Source organism: Zootoca vivipara, chromosome 15 (genome assembly GCF_965207765.1).
Source record: "Zootoca vivipara chromosome 15, rZooViv2.hap1.1, whole genome shotgun sequence".
Lineage (NCBI taxonomy): Eukaryota > Metazoa > Chordata > Lepidosauria > Squamata > Lacertidae > Zootoca > Zootoca vivipara.
In genome coordinates, this window is record NC_142598.1 from 36,128,011 (window position 1) to 36,147,231 (window position 19,221).

General features: G+C 47.4%; 2 protein-coding genes and 1 non-coding gene across 3 annotated transcripts in view; 2 read left to right on the forward strand and 1 right to left on the reverse strand.

Moving 5' to 3' along the window:
* Positions 1-19,221, reverse strand: part of PTGR1 (prostaglandin reductase 1) — a 107,401-nt gene that overhangs the window by 80,751 nt on the left and 7,429 nt on the right. The gene's annotated exons all lie outside the window — the stretch shown is intronic.
* On the forward strand, positions 5,344-5,430 carry TRNASTOP-UCA (transfer RNA opal suppressor (anticodon UCA)). Its single transcript has one exon. It is a non-coding gene; the product is annotated as a tRNA-Sec (tRNA).
* On the forward strand, positions 6,212-7,317 carry TUSC1 (tumor suppressor candidate 1). The gene has a single exon (XM_035097400.3). It carries the CDS (start codon positions 6,238-6,240, stop codon positions 6,751-6,753), a length of 516 nt encoding a protein of 171 aa, XP_034953291.1. The 5' UTR covers positions 6,212-6,237; the 3' UTR covers positions 6,754-7,317.

Genomic DNA, 19,221 nt, shown 5'->3' on the forward strand with positions numbered 1-19,221 from the left:
CTTGGCTCAATTGGTGGCGTTCCCATTGCAAAAACACCTTAAAACTTAAGAAATCCCTTTGGAAGGTACTTGATAAGGCAATTAAATCACGGGATGATAAAAAAAAATTTGGGAAATTATCGCAGTCTCTCTCCTGAAAGGAAAACCTGTAACCAATAGCATCCCACCTGACCTTTGGTATCAGCATTTTTCACAGTTTTATACCGCTTCAAATACTGTGAATTTGAATCTGACCCCTCTATTCAAGAATGATTAATCAGCTGGGATCCAGTTACTGATTTTGAATGCCTCCAATTAATTAAAACACTTAAGAGAGGGTAAAGCTCCTGGCGAAGTTATGATCCCCCCCAAGGTGTTTAAAACAAATGCCCAATAGTGGGCCATAATTTTGGCCCACATCTTCACTGCAATAAATGATTCCTGCAAAATCCCGGCAAATTGGAAATTGAGTTTGGTCGCCCCTATTTATAAGAAGGGATTCTTTTTGAAGATTTCCTTGAAAGAATCAAGTCCTTTTGTCCTAAGAGAGTTTCTTTTGGAATGATCTTTTTTTTAAAAAAAAATTATTTTGACTACGGCAGACCAACACGGCGAACTACTGTCTATTTTACTAATCTATTTTCATTTACTTTGAGGCTTCCAGGGGCTGTATGGGGGAGGACTGCACAGCCTGCCCCCTTCAAGGGTTTTACTAGCTGGCCTAGGGGGCAATGCCCAGGTCCTGACACTTCCAGCTATAAAGGGACTCCTGCTGCAGCGAGGACTACAGGGCCCTAGAGCAGTGTTTCCCAACCAGTGTGCCTCCAGATGTTTTGGGACTACAACTCCCATCATTCCTGACCACTGGTCTTGCTAGCTAGGGATGATGGGAGTTGTAGTCCCAAAACATCTGGAGGCACACTGGTTGGGAAACACTGCCCTAGAGGATGGGGCTGGACTCGCTGGAACAAACTCTTGGGGGCAAGGGGGTCGTTCTGCTATTGCTTCCCTGCTCCAAGTGTCTAATGCAGCGGTGGCATACGTGCCAGAGAGGGCACTCAGAGCCCTCTCTGTGGGCATGTGTGCCATCACCCCGGCAGGGCCGTAGCTTCTGTGCCGGGGGGGGGGGGGAGAGGAGGGCTCGTGCTGTCAAAAGCCTTTGCCACCAGGGCCTGGCAAGGAAGCGAAGGGCTGAGCAGGCATTGACTTTTGGTGTGCCAGGGCATCCCTGTCATGTGATAAAAGTATTTGAGAGCAGAAGCAAGTAAAGGAGTCTAGAAATGTTGTGAAATGCTGAAAAGCTGCAGAATCATTCAGCGTGCTGACTCACTATGACTCATCATGTGGATGACTCATTCTTTGTGCAAGTATTCTATCCATTACAGGAAGACACAGGAGCCAGGAAGGATAAATGCAATGGCCTCTGTGTGTGATCTCTAGCCTAGACTTCTTCTGTTCATTATGTGGGTGGTCCAATGACTGCTGATATCACCGCTCTTTTCTCCTGCACACTGGCCGCCTCTGTGTTGTCCGTGCCGTACTGGGCAAGAACCTGCCCACTTCTGTGTGCTGGTACCTGGGACGCACCGCCTCCTTGTCACATGAATGTCGGATGTGGCCGCTCTTCTCCAGGGCTGTGACCAATGATGTAGCCTTTACAGCAACCTAAGGCCCATGGGCCTCCCAGACCTTGATGAAAAAGTCATGTCATTCCATCCATTCATCATAAAACAAAGAAGGATCCATAACTATGACCTGGGAGATATTGGGAATATGGATGAAACACCTATGGCCTTTGATCTTCCAAGCAACAGAACTGTGGCAAGTTTGGGAGACAAAACTATTTTACTCAGAACCACAGGAAATGAAAAACAAAACAAAAACAATTTCACAGTCATTCTGTCATGTTTGGCTAATGGAACTAAGCTGCGGCCTGTCATTATTTTTTAAAAGAAAGACCTTGCCTAAAAAGGTCAAATTCCCACCACGAATTACAGTGCGCGCACATGTTAAAGACTGGATGAAGATGGAGCAAAAAAATGGCTGGAAGAAATTTGGAACGGACGACCAGGAGCAGCCTTAAAGAAAAAACCGCAATTGCTAGTTTAGGATATGTTCAGAGCCCTGCCACATGACCCGGAAGCTGTCTGTGGACAAACGCCGGCTCCCTCGGCCTATAGAGCGAGATGAGCGCCGCAACCCCAGAGTCAGACACGACTGGACCCGATGGTCAGGGGCCCCTTTACCCTTTACCTATACACTCTTTGCAGAACGATCTAAATCTAAAGATCTCCTAACTTGGTCCTTAGATTTTACCCTGTTATTCAACTCAATAACCAGAATTATTAGAAAACACTGGCACATTTTACAAGAAGTCCCAGGTTGTCAGAGTATGCCTCCACACATGAGTTTCCGCAGAACCAAGAATCTGGAAAAGTATGAAAACAAAGTACTCTCGAGCCTTCCAGGAGGCTGTGCTAAACTATCTACAAACATGGGAGGACATTTACAAGGAACGGCAACATCCCAATTTACCAGCAGCTGAGGTTGAAGTCCAAGTCCAGGACTTAGAGGAAAATTTGAATTTGGAGTCTGTGGAGATTGAGACTGGTTGCCAGGAGAAACAATTTGATGAAAATTTTAAAGAGGACTTGGACTATAAAAAATATGATTGGGATGAAGCAAAGCATGGACTTCAAAAGGAAGAAAAACAAGCAGAGCAAGAAAATGAGAAGCAAAGGAACTTGAGGTTTAATGGATTTGAAGATCCTGGAGGGGTTGGAATGTGGGGTGATGTCAGTGAGGAATGGGGAAGACAGGGGCAGAGGGGGACAAGGGCCTGGAGATGGACATGGGAAAGAATGGGTGTGGGATGAAAATCTAGTTAAAAGTTTTATTTTTAGTTTTTGAAAGACGGTTTTCGAAATTTTGGCCTGTTAACGGAAATGCTGATCCAATTGGGGGAAAAGACTTAGGGAGAGGAGATGGAGTGTAAAAATGAAAGAAAATAAGCTGGGTTTTCTGGAGGGAGACATAAGAACGGCTTAGGAAAGTATTTAAGTTAATGTAAATTTTTGTAAGTTAAGTTAGGTTTTTAGGCAGAAAGCTGCCTACTCTCCTCTCCTTACTCTGAGCTACTCAGTGGCAGGGAGTGCTCGGAGGGGTGAGGAGGGGATATAATGGAACCTTGGAAATGCTGTGCCCCACAGGTTCCTCTTGTGGCAGGAGGGGGCCTGTGGGAGGGCAGCACGGAAAAGGAGGAGGATTGAGTTAATATTATAAGAAAAGGATTTTAAACTGAAATAGAAAACCCGCCATAAGCTTTTAGATTCTGTTTAGGGAAAACCAGGAGGAAGACTATCGAGGAAGTCACAATTACAAGGTTAAGATAATAAGAATTGGGGAGTTAAAATTCTCCCCTACTATTGTTATGTGTATATTTGTTTAAGTATGTTTATGAAAGAGCTGGGGGAAACCAATCCTCAGAGCTCCTCCATTCCTGTCCCTTCAGTGGCAGGGGGGGGGGAGAGGGAGGGGGGAGGTCAAACCCAGCTCACAATGGACCCCCTTTGATTCTCAAAGCGCACGGGTTTCACTGGTGGCAGAGGTGGACCAGTGGGTGGAGGGAAATCGAAGGGACAGTGTTGTATTGTATGTCTATGTAGTTGTGTAGTTTGTTTAGTTTTGTTTGAAAATTAATAAAAATTATTATTAAAAAAAAAGAATCTGAAAGACATTTTAGTACACGCGGGTATGACCAGCGAGAGCCAACCCCAGGCAATTGAGATCAACGGCCATTTTAAATGCTGACGTTGTGCCATATGTAGCCTAACCATCAAACAAAAAAAAAATTCACCATCCGGAACACCAATAAAGTGATTCAACTAGATACATTTACGAACTTCATATAAAGGAGGGCTGAATTTCTTCATAGAATCATAGAGTTGGAAGAGACCACAAGGGCCATCCGGTCCAACCCCCTGCCAAGCAGGAAACACCATCAAATATGGCTTGACATATGGCTGTCAAGCCTCTGCTTAAAGACCTCCAAAGGAGGAGACTCCACCACACTCCTTGGCAGCAAATCCCACTGCCGAACAGCTCTTACTGTCAGGAAGTTCTTCCTAATGTTTAGGTGGAATCTTCTTTCTTGTAGTTTGAATCCATTGCTCCGTGTCCACTTCTCTGGAGCAGCAGAAAACAATCTTTCTCCCTCCTCTATATGACATATATTTGAACATGGCTATCATATCACCCCTGAACCTTCTCTTCTCCAGGCTAAACATACCCAGCTCCCTAAGCCGTTCCTCGCAAGGCATCGTTTCTAGGCCTTTGGCCATTTTGGTTGCCCTCTTCTGGACACGGTCCAGCTTGTCAGTATCCTTCTTGTACTGTGGTGCCCAGAACTGGACACAGTACTCCAGGTGAGGTCTGACCAGAGCGGAATACAGTGGTACTACGGTATTACTTCCCTTGATCTAGATGCTATACTATTGATGCAACTCAGAATTGCATTGGCTTCAGTGATGGGTGGGAGCAAATTGGGAGGAACCAACTCCTTTCTCAGCTTAGCTTCCTTCCTCTGCACCGACTTCACCCCCAGAGGAGCACCCCTCCATCGTCTCCAGGCGGATGCCCACCAACCAGCATGCCCAGAGGACAATGGATTAGCTTCACCCTGGTGAAACCTCCAAGTCTGAGCCCTGGACGAACTTGGCCCTCAGCAATGCAGGACTCTTGTGACATGGTGAGTTTACCTCTGAGCAAATGCAGAGTGCACTCACAAATCATAGTCTGAGCCTGGGGTGAGCTTTCCTCTGAGCACACGCAGAGTACAGTTCCCTCCTCAATATATACCGCCTGTCATGGGAATATATTCAGGCAGCAGAGGCTCCCCCTGGGTGCTCTGGAGCGCCCCTGGGTGCTCATGCATGTGCCTAACCAGGGAGTGGTGATGCAGGAGGGTTAGGAGGAAGGGCTGCAGCTGGCAACTGCCCCCAACTGCCCACCGTCATGCAACAAACTGCCATGCACAGAAGCTCCAGAAAAGAGGTGCTGTCTCTTTAACACGCTCCTCTTCTTCCAAAGCCCAGACTGAAGGAGGGAGTAAGCCAATCAGCGCCAGGGATATTTGCATGAAGGGATTAAGGGAACTAAAATGAGAACAAAGTGGAAAGGTTTGAGGTTTTATAGTCAGAAAATATTAATAAAGAATGAGATAGTGTCACACATTGCCTAGCCAGGTACTATAGGGCGGATAAACCAGACTAGAATTGCTCCGCTGTTTGTTTGCAAGCTCGCTGTATCCTGGAAGTACTTGCAAAACGAGAGGTTTATATAGGGAAAGACTAATGTTTATTTGATGCCCGGATGATCCTCAGTGGTCTGGGGTGCAGGCTTCAAACCTGTAGCTGTTTAGCGACAGAGTGGTTCAATTCCACCTTTCGGGCGTAGCAACAAAATTGTGCAAGTTTTTTTAAAGAGAGAAACAGCAGCAAATGTTACTTGTTTTCTAGATGGTCATCCAGCCCACCCCTGCAATGCAGGAGTCTTGAACACACAACCCTGAGATTTAAGTCTCATGCTCCACCAGTTGAGCTCTCCCCCTTAACGTCTTATTTCATTGGCCCCATTAAGCTCTTGGATTTGGAGGGTTGTCCAGGGGGGGGGGGTAAAAAATGATGTAATCGACTAGCTTATGGGCAGTGGTGCTGTGGAACTGAGGCAGTGGCACGTCAGTGGCAGGTCTGAGGTGGAGCCTGTTCTGCTGGCAAGTCACCAGGGCCACTGATGTTTTGAGACTACAACTCCCATCATCCCTAGCTAGCACGACCAGTGGTCAGGGATGATGGGAATTGTAGCCTCAAAACATCTGGAGGACTGAGCTTGCCGATGTCTGCTCTGCATTGACATCGCCAAGAAGCGGCATGGCCTCGCAACAGATCAACGAGACGCAAGGATGGACCTGCAGGTTATCATGGATGCGATCTGCTTCCTGGCCCAGAGGAGGTACATCCTGGAGGCAAAGCAGACTCCCAATGGCACCATACAGGCCAGGTGGCAACTCTATAAAGTCTGTGTGCATCTGAGGCAGCAGCAGCAGCAGCTGCAAGGAGGGGAGGGGAGGAACAGTCTGAGGCTCCAAGCCCCACCCCCCCTGTGCTCCAGCCAGCTCCTCCCTCCTCGGTTACATAGAGCCGGACAGAGCTGCTTTCTCCCCTTTTCCTCTCGAGGCGCAGAGAGGTGCCAGGACCACGGATGAGACGCATGCGCAGCACCAGCCGCCACTGGAGGGGCTGCTGCTTCTGCGGGGCTCGCAGCACTGGCTGCCGCAGCATCTCTGCGCGGAGGGGCCAAGGCAAGGAAGGGGAGTGCTGCTGCCTCGGCTGGCGAGGCCGAGCAGGCGGCTCCCCGCAGCAGCTGGCCGAGAGGTACGCCGACCTGGCCGCCAGCCACGCAGAGGCGCTGAGGATCGGGGAGGAGCGTGAGCGCCAGAGCGGGCGGCTGCGGGATGAGAACGCGCGCCTCAGGCTGGAGAACCGGCGCCTGCGCAGGGAGAACCGCAGCCTCTTCCGCCAGGCTCTGAAGCTGCAGCCCTTCCAAGAACAGGAAGTCAAGCCTGGAGAGGGAGGAGGAGGAGACGGCAGTGGGGAAGACGGGGAGCCAGCAGGCATCACCACTTCCTCCCAGGAAGGAGAGGAGCTGATGCAGAGTGGTGCAAAGAGGGCACGAGTCCGAGATGGAGGCAGAGGGGAGGCGCCTGACATAGCCTGATAAAAGCTCCCAGCAGCGGAACAAAGGAGAGTTGGATCTGACAAGACTTCCTTCGCTCATCCTCCGCCTCCCCCATCAGAGAAACTGATGCTTGAATCTGGCACCTCCTGGAGGTAGACTGCCTCGGAACTTCAAACGCTTTCCTTTTTTGGCACCTGGTGAGGGGAAGCAGGCTCTGTCACCGAGGGAAGTATCCTCCCCCCCATTTGTACCTTTTCCCCCTCGCAGGCAAAACAAAAGCAGCTGGTTGCCTGGTTTCCAGACCCTACACCCCCTTTGTTTACCTGCTGGCAGGAGGATGTCTTTGCCACCTGCCTTGTCCCAAAAGTGCATCCCTTGGGAGCCTCTGCTGATGCAAGAAAGCCGTGATCAGCAAAGCACCTGCCGTCAACAGCCTCAAAAACGTGGGATGGCATAAGGAAGAGTCTTACTTGTCAGTCGTCAGTCAAAAACCGTCTTTGGAAGGCTGGAATATTTGCTGAATTGCTGGCCTTCAAACACATTGCCTCTGGGTTCACCAATCTTTTAAAGGCTCTTTCAAAAATAAATTTGTGATGCACTGGATTGCTCTCCGTTGTACGTTTTAATTGTTCCCGTAATAGCTGCCAGCTTTGCAGTCCAAACTCCAGGAATGGGTTTGATTCTTGGGGAATGAGGGTTGCCTGCTAAGGAGAGGCTAGTTTGCAGGATACATACCTGGGCTGCAGTGCATATAATACACGCTTACCTGGGAGTAAGTGTTATTAAACCCATTGGGTATGTTTAGGAGTGCACCGCTAAGCCAACTACGCTGGCCCAGTTTGTTGATTTTGTGGTGTAAAATAAAAAAATGATTTGTCTTGCAGATCCTGTACCCTTTTAAAATGTGACTCTTTGGGGGGGGGGGTATTATTGGGTTATTGCTTTTATTTTTATTTTATATATTGTGATCTTTTAATGTGAACCACCCCAAGACTTTCGGGTATAGGATGGTATATAAATTCAATCAATAATGATAATGTGTCCAAGTTCCTGTAGCAGAAATAGCCCACCTGAGTTTTGAGGTTGCAAATTATGAAGGGCTGATATTGTAGAACCCTGTTTGATAATATATTCAGTAAGCATTAGCCATATACAATTCACATATATGTCAGGACTATGGTTAGTTTTCTTTTTAAAAAATAAGGCAGGGCTCTTTGGCCAATGCATTTGTGCTCAGGTGTTACTTAGCCATAGCTGATTTAACGCAGTTATGGAGATTACTCCATAATGCAACGTTCTTTAGGTCTGTTTGCACGTGCTGAATCTGTAAACTGAACAAAAATGTTTGTTTTTATTTAACCATGGTCTAAAATGGCTTATTTCAGCCTAAAAACGGTTCTTTGTCCTTGGCCATTTGAGCACTTTACAGCAGGGGTGTAAGAGACTGCGATCTACTCACAGAGTTAAAAACTGTCAGTGATCTACTCCCTTTTGGGGGGGTTCAGGTCAATGTTGTTGAGCTTCTTTTAGGGAGGAGGAAAGCCCTGTTTGGGGGGGTGCAGGGCAAAAATGTTGAGCGTTTTTTTAGGGGAGCCAAAGTTGTTGAGCTTCTTTGGGGTGAGCCAATGATCTACCACAGATGTCCAGTGATCTACCACTGATGTGTCAAACTTCCAAGAATGTGTGTTCAGAATTACATTTGGGTAATGCCTGCTCGCTCGCTCGCCCGCCTTTCTCTCTGGGGGGCTGGTGCAGCATCAGCAACGGGTTACGGAATGAGTTCATCCTCACCCTCTCCCCTACACACTTTTCCTGCATAGTGCACAACTGGGGGGGGGGGGTTGGAGCAAAGGAAACATCCTTGCTCGGCCAGAACTGAGCAGGCATAAACGATGGCTGTTCTTCCAAGGAGCAGCCAATGCTTTCTCTACACCATTTGTGCTCCACTGGGCTCTGCCTTCCTGCTACACAACCCTACTGGTGGAACTCAGGACAGAACAGCAAGACCAAGCACAACTCACCTAGTCTCTTGCTGTCAAGGGAAGCAAGCAGAACTCAACCCTCCTGCTTAGCAGGGGGTTGGACTGGATGGCCCTTGTGGTCTCTTCCAACTCTATGATTCGATGATTCAAGAGCGAGAGGGACAGAGGAGGGATCTGCTGCCTCTCTATCCACCCTTTGGTACGTTACCCAAGGCTACTTCTATCCCAGTCCTTAGCCACCCAGGCCCCAATCCCTCCTGGAGTGGTTTTTTTTTCTAGCTTGCTGGGCTGGGGAATGGAGAACTGCCCCTGTGTAGAAACCTCTGTGTGGCTGGAACATCGCCTAAAGATTAATATCCATTGCACTGCCTTTGTACACACAGCTTCGTCATAGTCAGCTACAAAGGAACGTGGCCCTTACGGATTTTTCCTCCCCCTTGAGTTAATACCACCAGTCTAATATTCCTGCAGTGGCCAGAGGTGGTGAGCAAGGAAGGTAACCTATTGCATTTTTCTTGCTTCCAACCTATCCCTCTTCTTGGAAGATTTTTTTTGGGGGGGGGGGAGTCCTTCCTCTTCTCCTGACACCCTTTTCCATCTCTTGCAGCCAGCATGGGATAAGAAACTGCTGTGTGCTCCTTTTTGCTTTGCCCCACCTCCAAAAAAGTGATTCGTCTTACCCTCTGTAAGAGAAAAAGGGGAGGATTCCTTGATTTGAGCATCCATAGGCCAACTCCCCCCACGGACTCCAACATACCCGGGGGCAAGAGGGGGCTGGGCAAGCGGCCGAGAACAAAGGCATCCCGAGTGGAGGCTGTTGCGCCCTTCTGGCACCCCCCCTTCCCCAGATCAGAGCCTTGCAAGGCTGCTTGGCGTGGGGGCACGCATAAACAAAAATCACCTAGCTTGCTTGCTTTGCTTGTGTTGAAAGACACTTGCTGCTTGCAGGGTGTCGTTTGCTTGTGCGTGTTGTGTTTTCCTGCGCAAGGTTCCGCTTCCAAGTTTGCCCCCGCCCCACATCTCCAGTGGGATGGAGTCAGGCTTCGCCCCCCCCACTCCCCACGGCTCCCCAAGCCGGTGCCAGCTGCCCCCAGTAGTATCCCAGGGTGGTAGTGACAGGAGGCGGGCATGCAGCCGAGTGCCCGCCTCCCAGCTGATTGGCCATTTACTCACCCCCTCATTCGTGACACCCACCCACACGCACTCCCCTTCCTATGCCACTGCTGGGAGGACTGGTACTACAGGTTTGCCAGCTCCCCCCACTCGAGGGCTGCAAGGACCAGAACCCTGGGCAGGCAACAGTTAGTGCCAAAGCTAAGTGCACATCAGTAGCCTGGGGCAGCTCTATAAAGCTTGACTGCCACCGAAGGAGAGATATCAAAGGGGGTCGTCCCACATCAGGGTGGGGGCGAGGGCCAGGCCTCTGTGCCAAAGTTTGAATGGGGATGTTTCAACTAGGGAAATGGCTATTTTATTATCTATTTGTATCTCCCTTGTTGCATTTTAAGGTATTTTGTTTAGGGAAGGGACAGGGCTCCCAACAGAATTGGCTGGATCATGTTGCACTAGGGGTGCACGATCTCAGGTAGGATTTTCCCTAATGTTGAGAGCGATAAAAGAATTGCCGAAATGGGAAACAGCGAAGGGGACCTTTCAGGTGGTTCGTAGTCTTAACAGAGACCACAGCGGGGTTCAGGTACCAAGCCCAAGCAGTATGTGAATATAGCTAGTCTCTGTGCACATGGACCGCTGGGTATGAGAACATCCCCTCAGCCTCAGACTACAGCTGCCTCCATGGACTACCGGGCCTCTTCTACTGGGTAGGATACACCCTGGGAGTTAACTTCAGCCTTGGAAGCGGAAGGTGCCCAACTGACCCAAAACTGTTTAAAAATTGATTTAATCGTTTTTAACAAATATTAACTTTCAGAGGTATTGCTGTTTGTGCCGTGTTGTCCAGTTTTACTAGTCTTTTTGTAAACCCCCAACTATTTCTTCTTTGTCTGCAATGAGGGCAAGAAACCTCTGCTGGAGTTCCCCCCAGTACTGGATCAGGCAGGACCGGAAGAAGTTGTGCCCACACTCTAAGATAGTCACTGGATCCTTGAAGTAATCCAGGCAGGTGGAGAACATTGCAGAAACCAGTGATGGGCAACCTTTTGAGCTTGGTGTGTCAAAATTCGCCAAAAAACCGAGCATAACTCGGGTGGTGTGTCACTTCAAGAAAAAAACCCATAATTTCATGATATTTATAGCTTAGATAACAAAAATGTATAATTGTAATATATAACTGTATTTAATAACCCAAAAACTAATTATTTAACCAAACCAAACAAAAAACCCCTTATTTATCACAAAGTGCCCAGAGTTGTTGAGCTTTTTGGGGGGAGCTGCTGACCAAAGTTTTGGAGGTTTTTTAGGGGGGTGCAAAAGTTGCTTTGCTTTTTTGGGGAGGATGCCCCAAAGCTGCTGCACTTTTGGGGGGAGGGAGAGAACAGAAATAAATGACGAATAATACCTTCCCTGGAACTAACACGCAGCACCGACAGAGTCTGCCAAAGCGCCAAAAAAACCAGCACAGAAAGGGTTAAAAAATTTCTGGCTACCAGCAACAACAAAAAAGGATCGGAGACAAGCTGTAGTTTGAGGAGCGGGAGAACAAAGGGGGGGGGAAACAACAACAACGTGAATGGGCCGATGGGGCGTGTTCCAGCAGTGAGGGCTCTGCGTGTCATAGGTTCGCCATCACTGACTTAGACGCTGGATGTGACCCCCAGCAGTAGCCATGGCTTCTTCGCGCTGAAGCTGATTTAATCATTTTTGACAAATATTAACTTTCAGAGGTATTGCTGTTTGTTTGTTTTTTTGCTTTGTTGTCCTGTTTTACTAGTCTTTTTGTAAATCCCCAACTATTTTTTAATTTTTTCAGGATGTACCAGGAAAGAAAACCGGGGGGGGGGGCTGCATCAATCACAGTGGTTCAGGTATATATCCAAGCTGTATGTGGATAGCAAATTTTTAGTCTCTGTTCACGTGGACTGGAGAAGAGAACGTCCCCTCAGCCTGGGCTTGATCTGTGTCGACTTTTCAATTCCAACATGCCGCATAAGAAGGGGAAACACATCTCTTAGGAAGGGAGTTCCATTCTGAAAAGCCTTTGCAACACTGCAGAAACGCTAGTGATTCTATTTTGGAAAAAGAGTACAGGTCACAGGTAAGATTGCCTCTTTGGAAAACAGCACCAGGAGACTCTTTCAGGTGGTTTGTAGTCTAACAGAACCACCTTTGCCATTGGGGGTCTGGTGAGGATGACAAGACCTCCTGCAATGACTTTAACAAAGTATTTTGCAGATAACTGCCGAGGCATCTTTTACACCTTACTTCATGCTTCACGGCAGGAAGCCCAAGGTGCACTATTTTAGGACCTTTGGGGCGGAAGCGTGGGTAATGATTCCCAAACAGTTTCGCAGAAAGGGTGGCGCCAAGATCGCGCAAAATGATCTTTTGCGGGTATGAACCAGGGTCGAAAGCCCGGAGGTTTGTCAACCCGGGTGGGGATCGGTCTAAGGTCACAATCAGCAGGAACGCAGAGTGGCTGGACCAGGATCCATGCAAACCCTGAAGTGCTCACCGACTGGCTGAGCGGTTTAGATTCTGGCGATCAACCTGCTGGCGGAGCTGGTGGCAGTGAACCCGCTGACAGTACGGGTCAGAGTGCCAAGCCAGAGGGGGCAAGCCCAAAGAGAGAGGCGAAGCCAAAACCAAGGAGCGCATTCTCATCTCCGCAGGCAAGGAAGGCCTAGCGGGGGAAGCGCAGTAGTTCTCCCACGTCACCAGCAGCCAGACCTAGTCCGGGGGACGCGGCAAGCGAAGCAAGTCACTTAGTGGTTCACCAGACACCAGGGACACTCAAATGGAGTCCAGTACGTCTGGGTCAGAGGAGGAGCGCACCACCAAGGGAAAACCTCCTGACCGCTTTACAGTAGCAAATGTATGGGCAGGGTCTGCACAGTGCGAACCTGAGAGCTCTGCTGAGGTGCAGAGCTTACCCAATGCAGAGTCTTGCAAGTTGCAGAAAGCCATGGAAAACCTTGCTTAAGTTTTGAAAAACAGTGTTTTGTGAAAGTTTAAAAAGGGGCTGAAATGCATGCTGAATCCGCAACCGGGGAGAAGAAGCAAAAGATTTTAAGTTATATTTTAAAAAATATGCAAAAGTAACATATTAAGATCAGAATTAGGTTAAATAGAAACTGTGGAATGTATGAATGTTAAGTGGAAAAGAGTAAAATAAGTTTAGTAAAGGTGATTAAATGGTTTAGAAATTGCTAAAATTTAATTGTTTAAAGAACCGCAGTAGACAGGAACCCGAGGGGTTCCCCATATATAATGTGAAGGAAAAAGGAATAATCAGAATTTGTGTGTTTGTCTTTCTTCTTTTTCTTTTCTTTTTTATTGTAGTGTTTTTTTATATTTTTGTGTTTTTTATTGTTTGTTCTGTAAAATTCTAATAAAAATTATTTTAAAAAATGAAATGCATGCTGAATTCGCACCCAGGGCATTGCGAACGAGAGGGTGGTGTTGGGATTCTGGTCAACACAGAGTTAAAACACTGGAGGTGTTCCAATTCTCTGGGTGTCTGCCCACAAGTGATACGTGCAATTTCCTTTTGTTTCCGAGTTCAGTTTTGGTTTTGAGTCTGAGAGTCTGAGTTTCTGCCGGAGGAGTGTGTAGAAGGGAGTGCTAGAGATAAGAGCTGCAAAGATGCAGCTAGCTTCTGTTGGTTTTGCTGTTTCTTTTATGCTTCTGTAATAAAGTCTAGTTAGACTCAACTCCGTTGCTTCTAATCTGTTTTATTGAAGACACAGACTGCCATTGTTCCAGCTGCGCTGCAACTCTGCTGGGTCCAAACAAGAAGCAGCTTTGCAGAGCGAGCTGGGGAGCGTGCTGGGCAGCCATTGAAGATTGGCTGCGTGGGTCTAAGGATTTACGACCCACTAATGAACTTTGCAATACTACATTTATCACAACAAAATTCGTAAAGAGGGAAGGCTCCAGCACACCTTGGTAGCAGGGCCGGGAGAATGCCAGTGGGCTGGCTTGGCAGGCGAGTTTCTGGGGGTGGGAAAGGGGAGTTGTTCAAAAGTGGCACAGCTCCCCCGGCTCATTGTATAGGCTTGGGAGTCGTAGCTGGAGGAGGCAGGGAGGGAGGGAAGAGGACAGTTGTCATCCCTGCAGAGGCGGGTGTGCCATCCCGGAGGGTGGCTAGCGGTTGGAACCTGTGACTGGGAAGGAGTGCCAAGCAGTTAGAGCGAGGGGTCTGCCCGGAGGAAGGGAGGGGCCCCCTGTCCAGCTGCCACCCGGAGGGCCCCTCATGTGGTTTCCCTGCCCTTTCTTCTACAAGAGGATGGTGACACAGCTGTCCTGCTACATTCGTGACGCGTTCCCTGTTGCTGTCATTAGGTTTCTTTTCCTTTATCTGTAATCCGCCTAGAGTCCTTGTCAAGGGCGGAAAGAGGAGCGTAAAGCGATGAGAAACTGGGGGGCCCTGCTGCAACGCCCCTGGGGCGGCCTCCGCCACCCTCTCAGCAGGCGCAGCGGCGCCCCTGGTGGCCCGCGCCACCGGACCCGGGCTTAGAGACGGCCCTGCCTTTTGGCAAGCGACTGTACTGATGATATGGCGACGTGATTGTACTGGCCAATTTGTTTTGAATGTTCCTGGATGATGCCAACAAAGGTTTTGACTGACTACCAAAAGACTCCCCAACTAGGCACTCAGGTCCCTAGACATGTACAAAGCCTTTGACTATTTAGAATGGAAATACCTATTTTGGGGCTTGGCACAATATCAGACAGGCCAAGACATTTGGTGTGTTGCTGATGGAGACTCAGATCAAATTCCTCCATTTGGAAGGAAATCATCCCCGAGTGCTCACTGGAAGGACAGATCCTTAAGTTGAGGCTCCAATACTTTGGCCACCTCATGAGAAAAGAAGACTCCCTGATGTTGGGAAAGATCGAGGGCACAAGAAAAAGGGGATGGACAGTGTTCTCAAAGCTACCAACATGAATTTGATGAAACTCCGAGAGGCAGTGGAAAACAGGAGTGCCTGGCATGCTCTGGTCCATGGAGTCACAAAGAGTCAGACAACTATTGACTAAACAAGACATTTAAAGCTTTATATAGTTCACATCAGGCCTGTTATGTATTTAAATTTGATTGTATTTTAACTATATTCTAGAGTTCTGTAGTAATTCTCATGCAACTGGCTAACAGTCACATGGGAGTTATCGTATCAAATCAAATCAAATCAAACTTTATTTGCATAGCCGACAGGCCATAGCATCAAAAAAGACAATACATTACGAATATAGGTGCAAGTAAAACCCTATATAAAACTAGTAAAATAAGTTTTTCTGCCCTCTCATGAGACTGACGACCTCTATTATAGTATATCTCGGACAAATTAAAGGAAGTCAATGTGGCCACAGATAAATGACCAAAGGTGATAGAGGTAAATTAATAATCTCATTCCTCAAATCTTTAGACAATACAAATGAGAAACAGGTAAGAGTTCTAAATATAAGGCCGGGCAGTAGGCAATATTATCGTCCAGATGGCGGCCCTCGATCTCATTGCTCTCTCGATGTGGAAGTTATCTAGTTAAGTGGAGACTTCATTTGATGTAAAGCAATATGACTGTTTTAGAATCCACTGTGAACATTGCTAAATTGGATAGTGCTGGAATCCAGAATCAACATTCGTTTTATTTGCATGCAGCCTTTCCATAGTTGGAACCATGCTTACACAATTACAAACACAACAAGTGTCAAACAAAAACAGTTCAAAAAGTACACAACCAAATGGAAACAATTTCCACATAAATCGTAATATACAAAACAAAAATATAGCAATATCAAATAACCTCTCCCAACTCCCTATAGCCAATACTCCAGCCCAATATCAGCCATGGCTAGAATGTCAAAGCCTGAGCTCTGGAAAATAAGGAAATAGTGTCCTTTAGAAGCTAGATGGAGGGACTTAAGCCCATGCTTGGGAAATGCATGTTGACTATAAATATTTTTATTTTATTTCTATGCCACTTTATATTTTTAGGAAAAATCTCAAAGCGCTTGAAGAAAGTCAAAGCAACATAACAGGAAACTTAAACTATTATCTTAAAGGATTTCAAAATAAAAACATTACATTAAAATGTTTTAATTCATCTGGGAGTTGATCCAAGTTAATCTTTTGAATGTTAAATTCTGAACCTTGGTTTAATTCCCAAGCACAGTGCCAGTCAGATATATGGTTTTGCTACTGCGACTTCAACGAAGCCAACACGTGTATGAATGACATGGACATTTCCCTTATTGAAAATGCAAGAGACACGAAACGCAAGTTGTCCCATCTCCAACTCCCCTTCACAATTTCCCTGGAGCCACCAGCTGTGGCACTGCATCGTAACCCATGTATCTGGGGTCATTGGGGAAAGAGGTGAATAGCATTTACTGAATCTATATGCAGATGACACGATCTGCATGCTCCAATCCTCAAGAAGCAATGCAAATTTTGAATGAACTACGCAATACAGTACACATTTGAGGTCTTAAAAATAATGGCAATACATCGAAGGGAGTCTTGGTCTCAATGGACTAATAATAATAGTAATAATAATAATTTCATTTATACCCCGCCCTTCGCAGTCAAGACCGGGCCCAGGGCAGCTAACAACAAAAATATCAACACAAGTATAAAAGAAACAATTCAGTTAAAATGCAGATTAATACAATGTTAAATTTTAATTTTAAAATTAAAAAACTACAAGATAAAACCATTATGAGATAAAACCTTAGGGGAGGGTAACCCCGGGTTCAGACTGCGTCAGTCCAAAGGCCAAACGCAACAGCTATGTCTTGCAGGCCCTACGAAAAGATGACAAATCCCGCAGGGCCCTAGTCTCCTGAGAGAGCGTTCCACCAGGTCGGGGCCAGTACTGAGAAGGCCCTGGTCCTGGTCAAGGCCAGCCTAACCACCTTGTGACTCGGGATCTCCAGTATGTTATTATTTGTGGACCTTAATGTCCCCTGCGGGTCATACCGGGAGAGGCGGTCCCGTAGGTACGAGGGTCCTAAGCCGCATAAAGGAGTATCTTTGAAGGGGGTTCCACCCTATGGATATGTACATGCAGCCAGAGTCCAAAGAGGCATTTCAGGTTGGTCGGGAACTATAATCTCCTTTTTGAACAGTTAACCGTAGCTAACAAGTTACATTTTTCCACAGTGCAAATGGAAGAACTTGGGGGACCTGCCATTGAGGCACCGGGCAGGATTTCTTTAATTGCTCCTGCATGGGAAGCTTCATAGGGAAGGATCCGGGCTGGGGGCTCACCCCTGTGAGGGCCAGGGCAGCCGACTGGAAGGAGCAGCAGATATGGGCCCACAAGGAGGGTGGCATTCATCGCCTGCCACTCCTGCCTCCTCCTTGCCTTACTTAAGGAGTTTGTAGAAAGAGCACATTTGTCCCAAGAAGCTTTTGGAAGTAAAGTTATGTTACTTGATTGTGCGTTCAAACAATGCTCAAGGATGTCCCTTGTTCCTTAAGAGCAGAGGCGTCCTTCCCATAGGGGCTAGTAGCTCGTTGCGCCATGGCGCCAGCCTCTCAGGGGCGCCCCAGCATTGGTGGGGTGCAAGGAGCCACAAAGCCATACTATGGCTCCTCTGCTGCCGCTGCCTCCTCTCCCTCAGCCACCGAGGGAGCCTCTTCATCCTCACCTTGAGGCTCTGCCGTGGTCCTGAGGGGAGAGGTGGCGAAGGAGGAGGCGGCAACGTCAGGTGTCCCGTCCCCCTCAGCAGCCAGTCAGCTCCCTCAGGGGTCGCCCTACCATTTCACAATGGAGGGTGGGGAAGCGCGCCGCTGACGTCCATCTCACACTGGCGGGGAAGTGGCAAGGTGGGAGGATGCGAACTGGCACCAAGCAGCGGCTGTGGAGCACGGAGGTGGAGAGGAGCTTCCCAAGGATGCGGCAGTGGCATTTCCCCTCAGCCTCACCTGTGCAGAGCCCCGCTGCCTTTTCCCCCAGCCCCATGCCTGCTGCTGCCTCTGCCTCCTCCTCCCCATCCCAACCGCCATCTTCCTGCCTTCGTCTGCTGAGATTCCTGAGCCAGGCAGGACGGAGAGAGGGCAGACGGGCGGGAGTAAGAGGAGGGAAGGGGCAATTCAGCGCCGCGTGGTGCCCGGGACAGCAGAAGCCTGCCCCGTTTGTAAACACCCCACGAGGCTTTTACAGATGTGGGCGTTGTAGCGTATGTAGGTTCGCTCTACAGGTGAAGGAAGGAGTTCTCTAATGTTACGGGATACAAGTTTGATTCACTCCTTCGCCACCTCACGAGTGGTATACATCATTAGGTGTCCATGCGGGCTTCTCTATGTTGGTCACACACTCAGACCAATTTAAGTCAGGATTTCTGAGCATAGGTCAAGAATTAGAAATAGGGTTTGTGATGCACCACTTGTTAATTGTTTCATAGAGGCATCGCACACAGATCAAGACCTAACCTTTTTTGTGATATGGGTCTATTCAGGACCCGGTGAGTTGGCCAGACAGAGACTAATGCAACAAGAAACGAGGTTTATTTTTCTGTTCAATACTCTACATCCTAATGGTTTAAATGCTGATATTGACTACAGCTGTTTTTTGTAATCACTATGTTTTGCAATGCTGTATTGAGCTGTGTTTCATCTATGTATATATTGTGTTTGCTTTTCGCTAATTGAGCCTTGTATTTTCCATCGGTTGTCTTTTAAGAGTCCATAACTGTTTCCCTTGATTGATCACACCTGTTTATCTGCAGTTAGATCTTTATATTGTGCTAGTGCCCTTTCTAGCAATAGGAGCATCATTTGGCATTGCGCCTAGAGCTTTGAGTTTATGATTCTATATTTGCAAGGTATGTACTCACATTTAGAGGATCATTTCTTAGCTTTTGGGGCTGTTAAAATTGATTATTTTTATGATATTTTTGATATTCCTTTATGATATTTAGCTACTGAGGAAGCCAACCGGGGCGAAACAAGGGATATAACCCAGGAACTTTGTTTTATGGACCATTGGTTTGCCACGCCTGTTTGCCAACTGGATATACTGTTGCCACCTCTACACCTGATGTACACCTCTGCTTGTGGAATTCAAATATTATTTCTACTTCGAAAGTACTTTTGAATTGACTTATCTCCACATGAATACCTCATGAACACTTCCATTTATTTTGGACTGAATCCTTGTTGATATTTTGAACATGAGGGTGTGCCGTTTGTGTTGATTTATGTTGATCTTGTTAATCTGATAAATTCTTTGAACAAAGTTTTGAGTAAGATTTTGCATATTCTGTTACAACAGCCAGTTACGCATGTTTACATAGCTACCAATTGTGTTCGTAACGGAGGTTTTTGTTGTATGTATGTATACAGTTTGTGAAGATGGCACATGCTCTATAAGATTCCTCCCTGACCCAGAGTGTGGTTGCA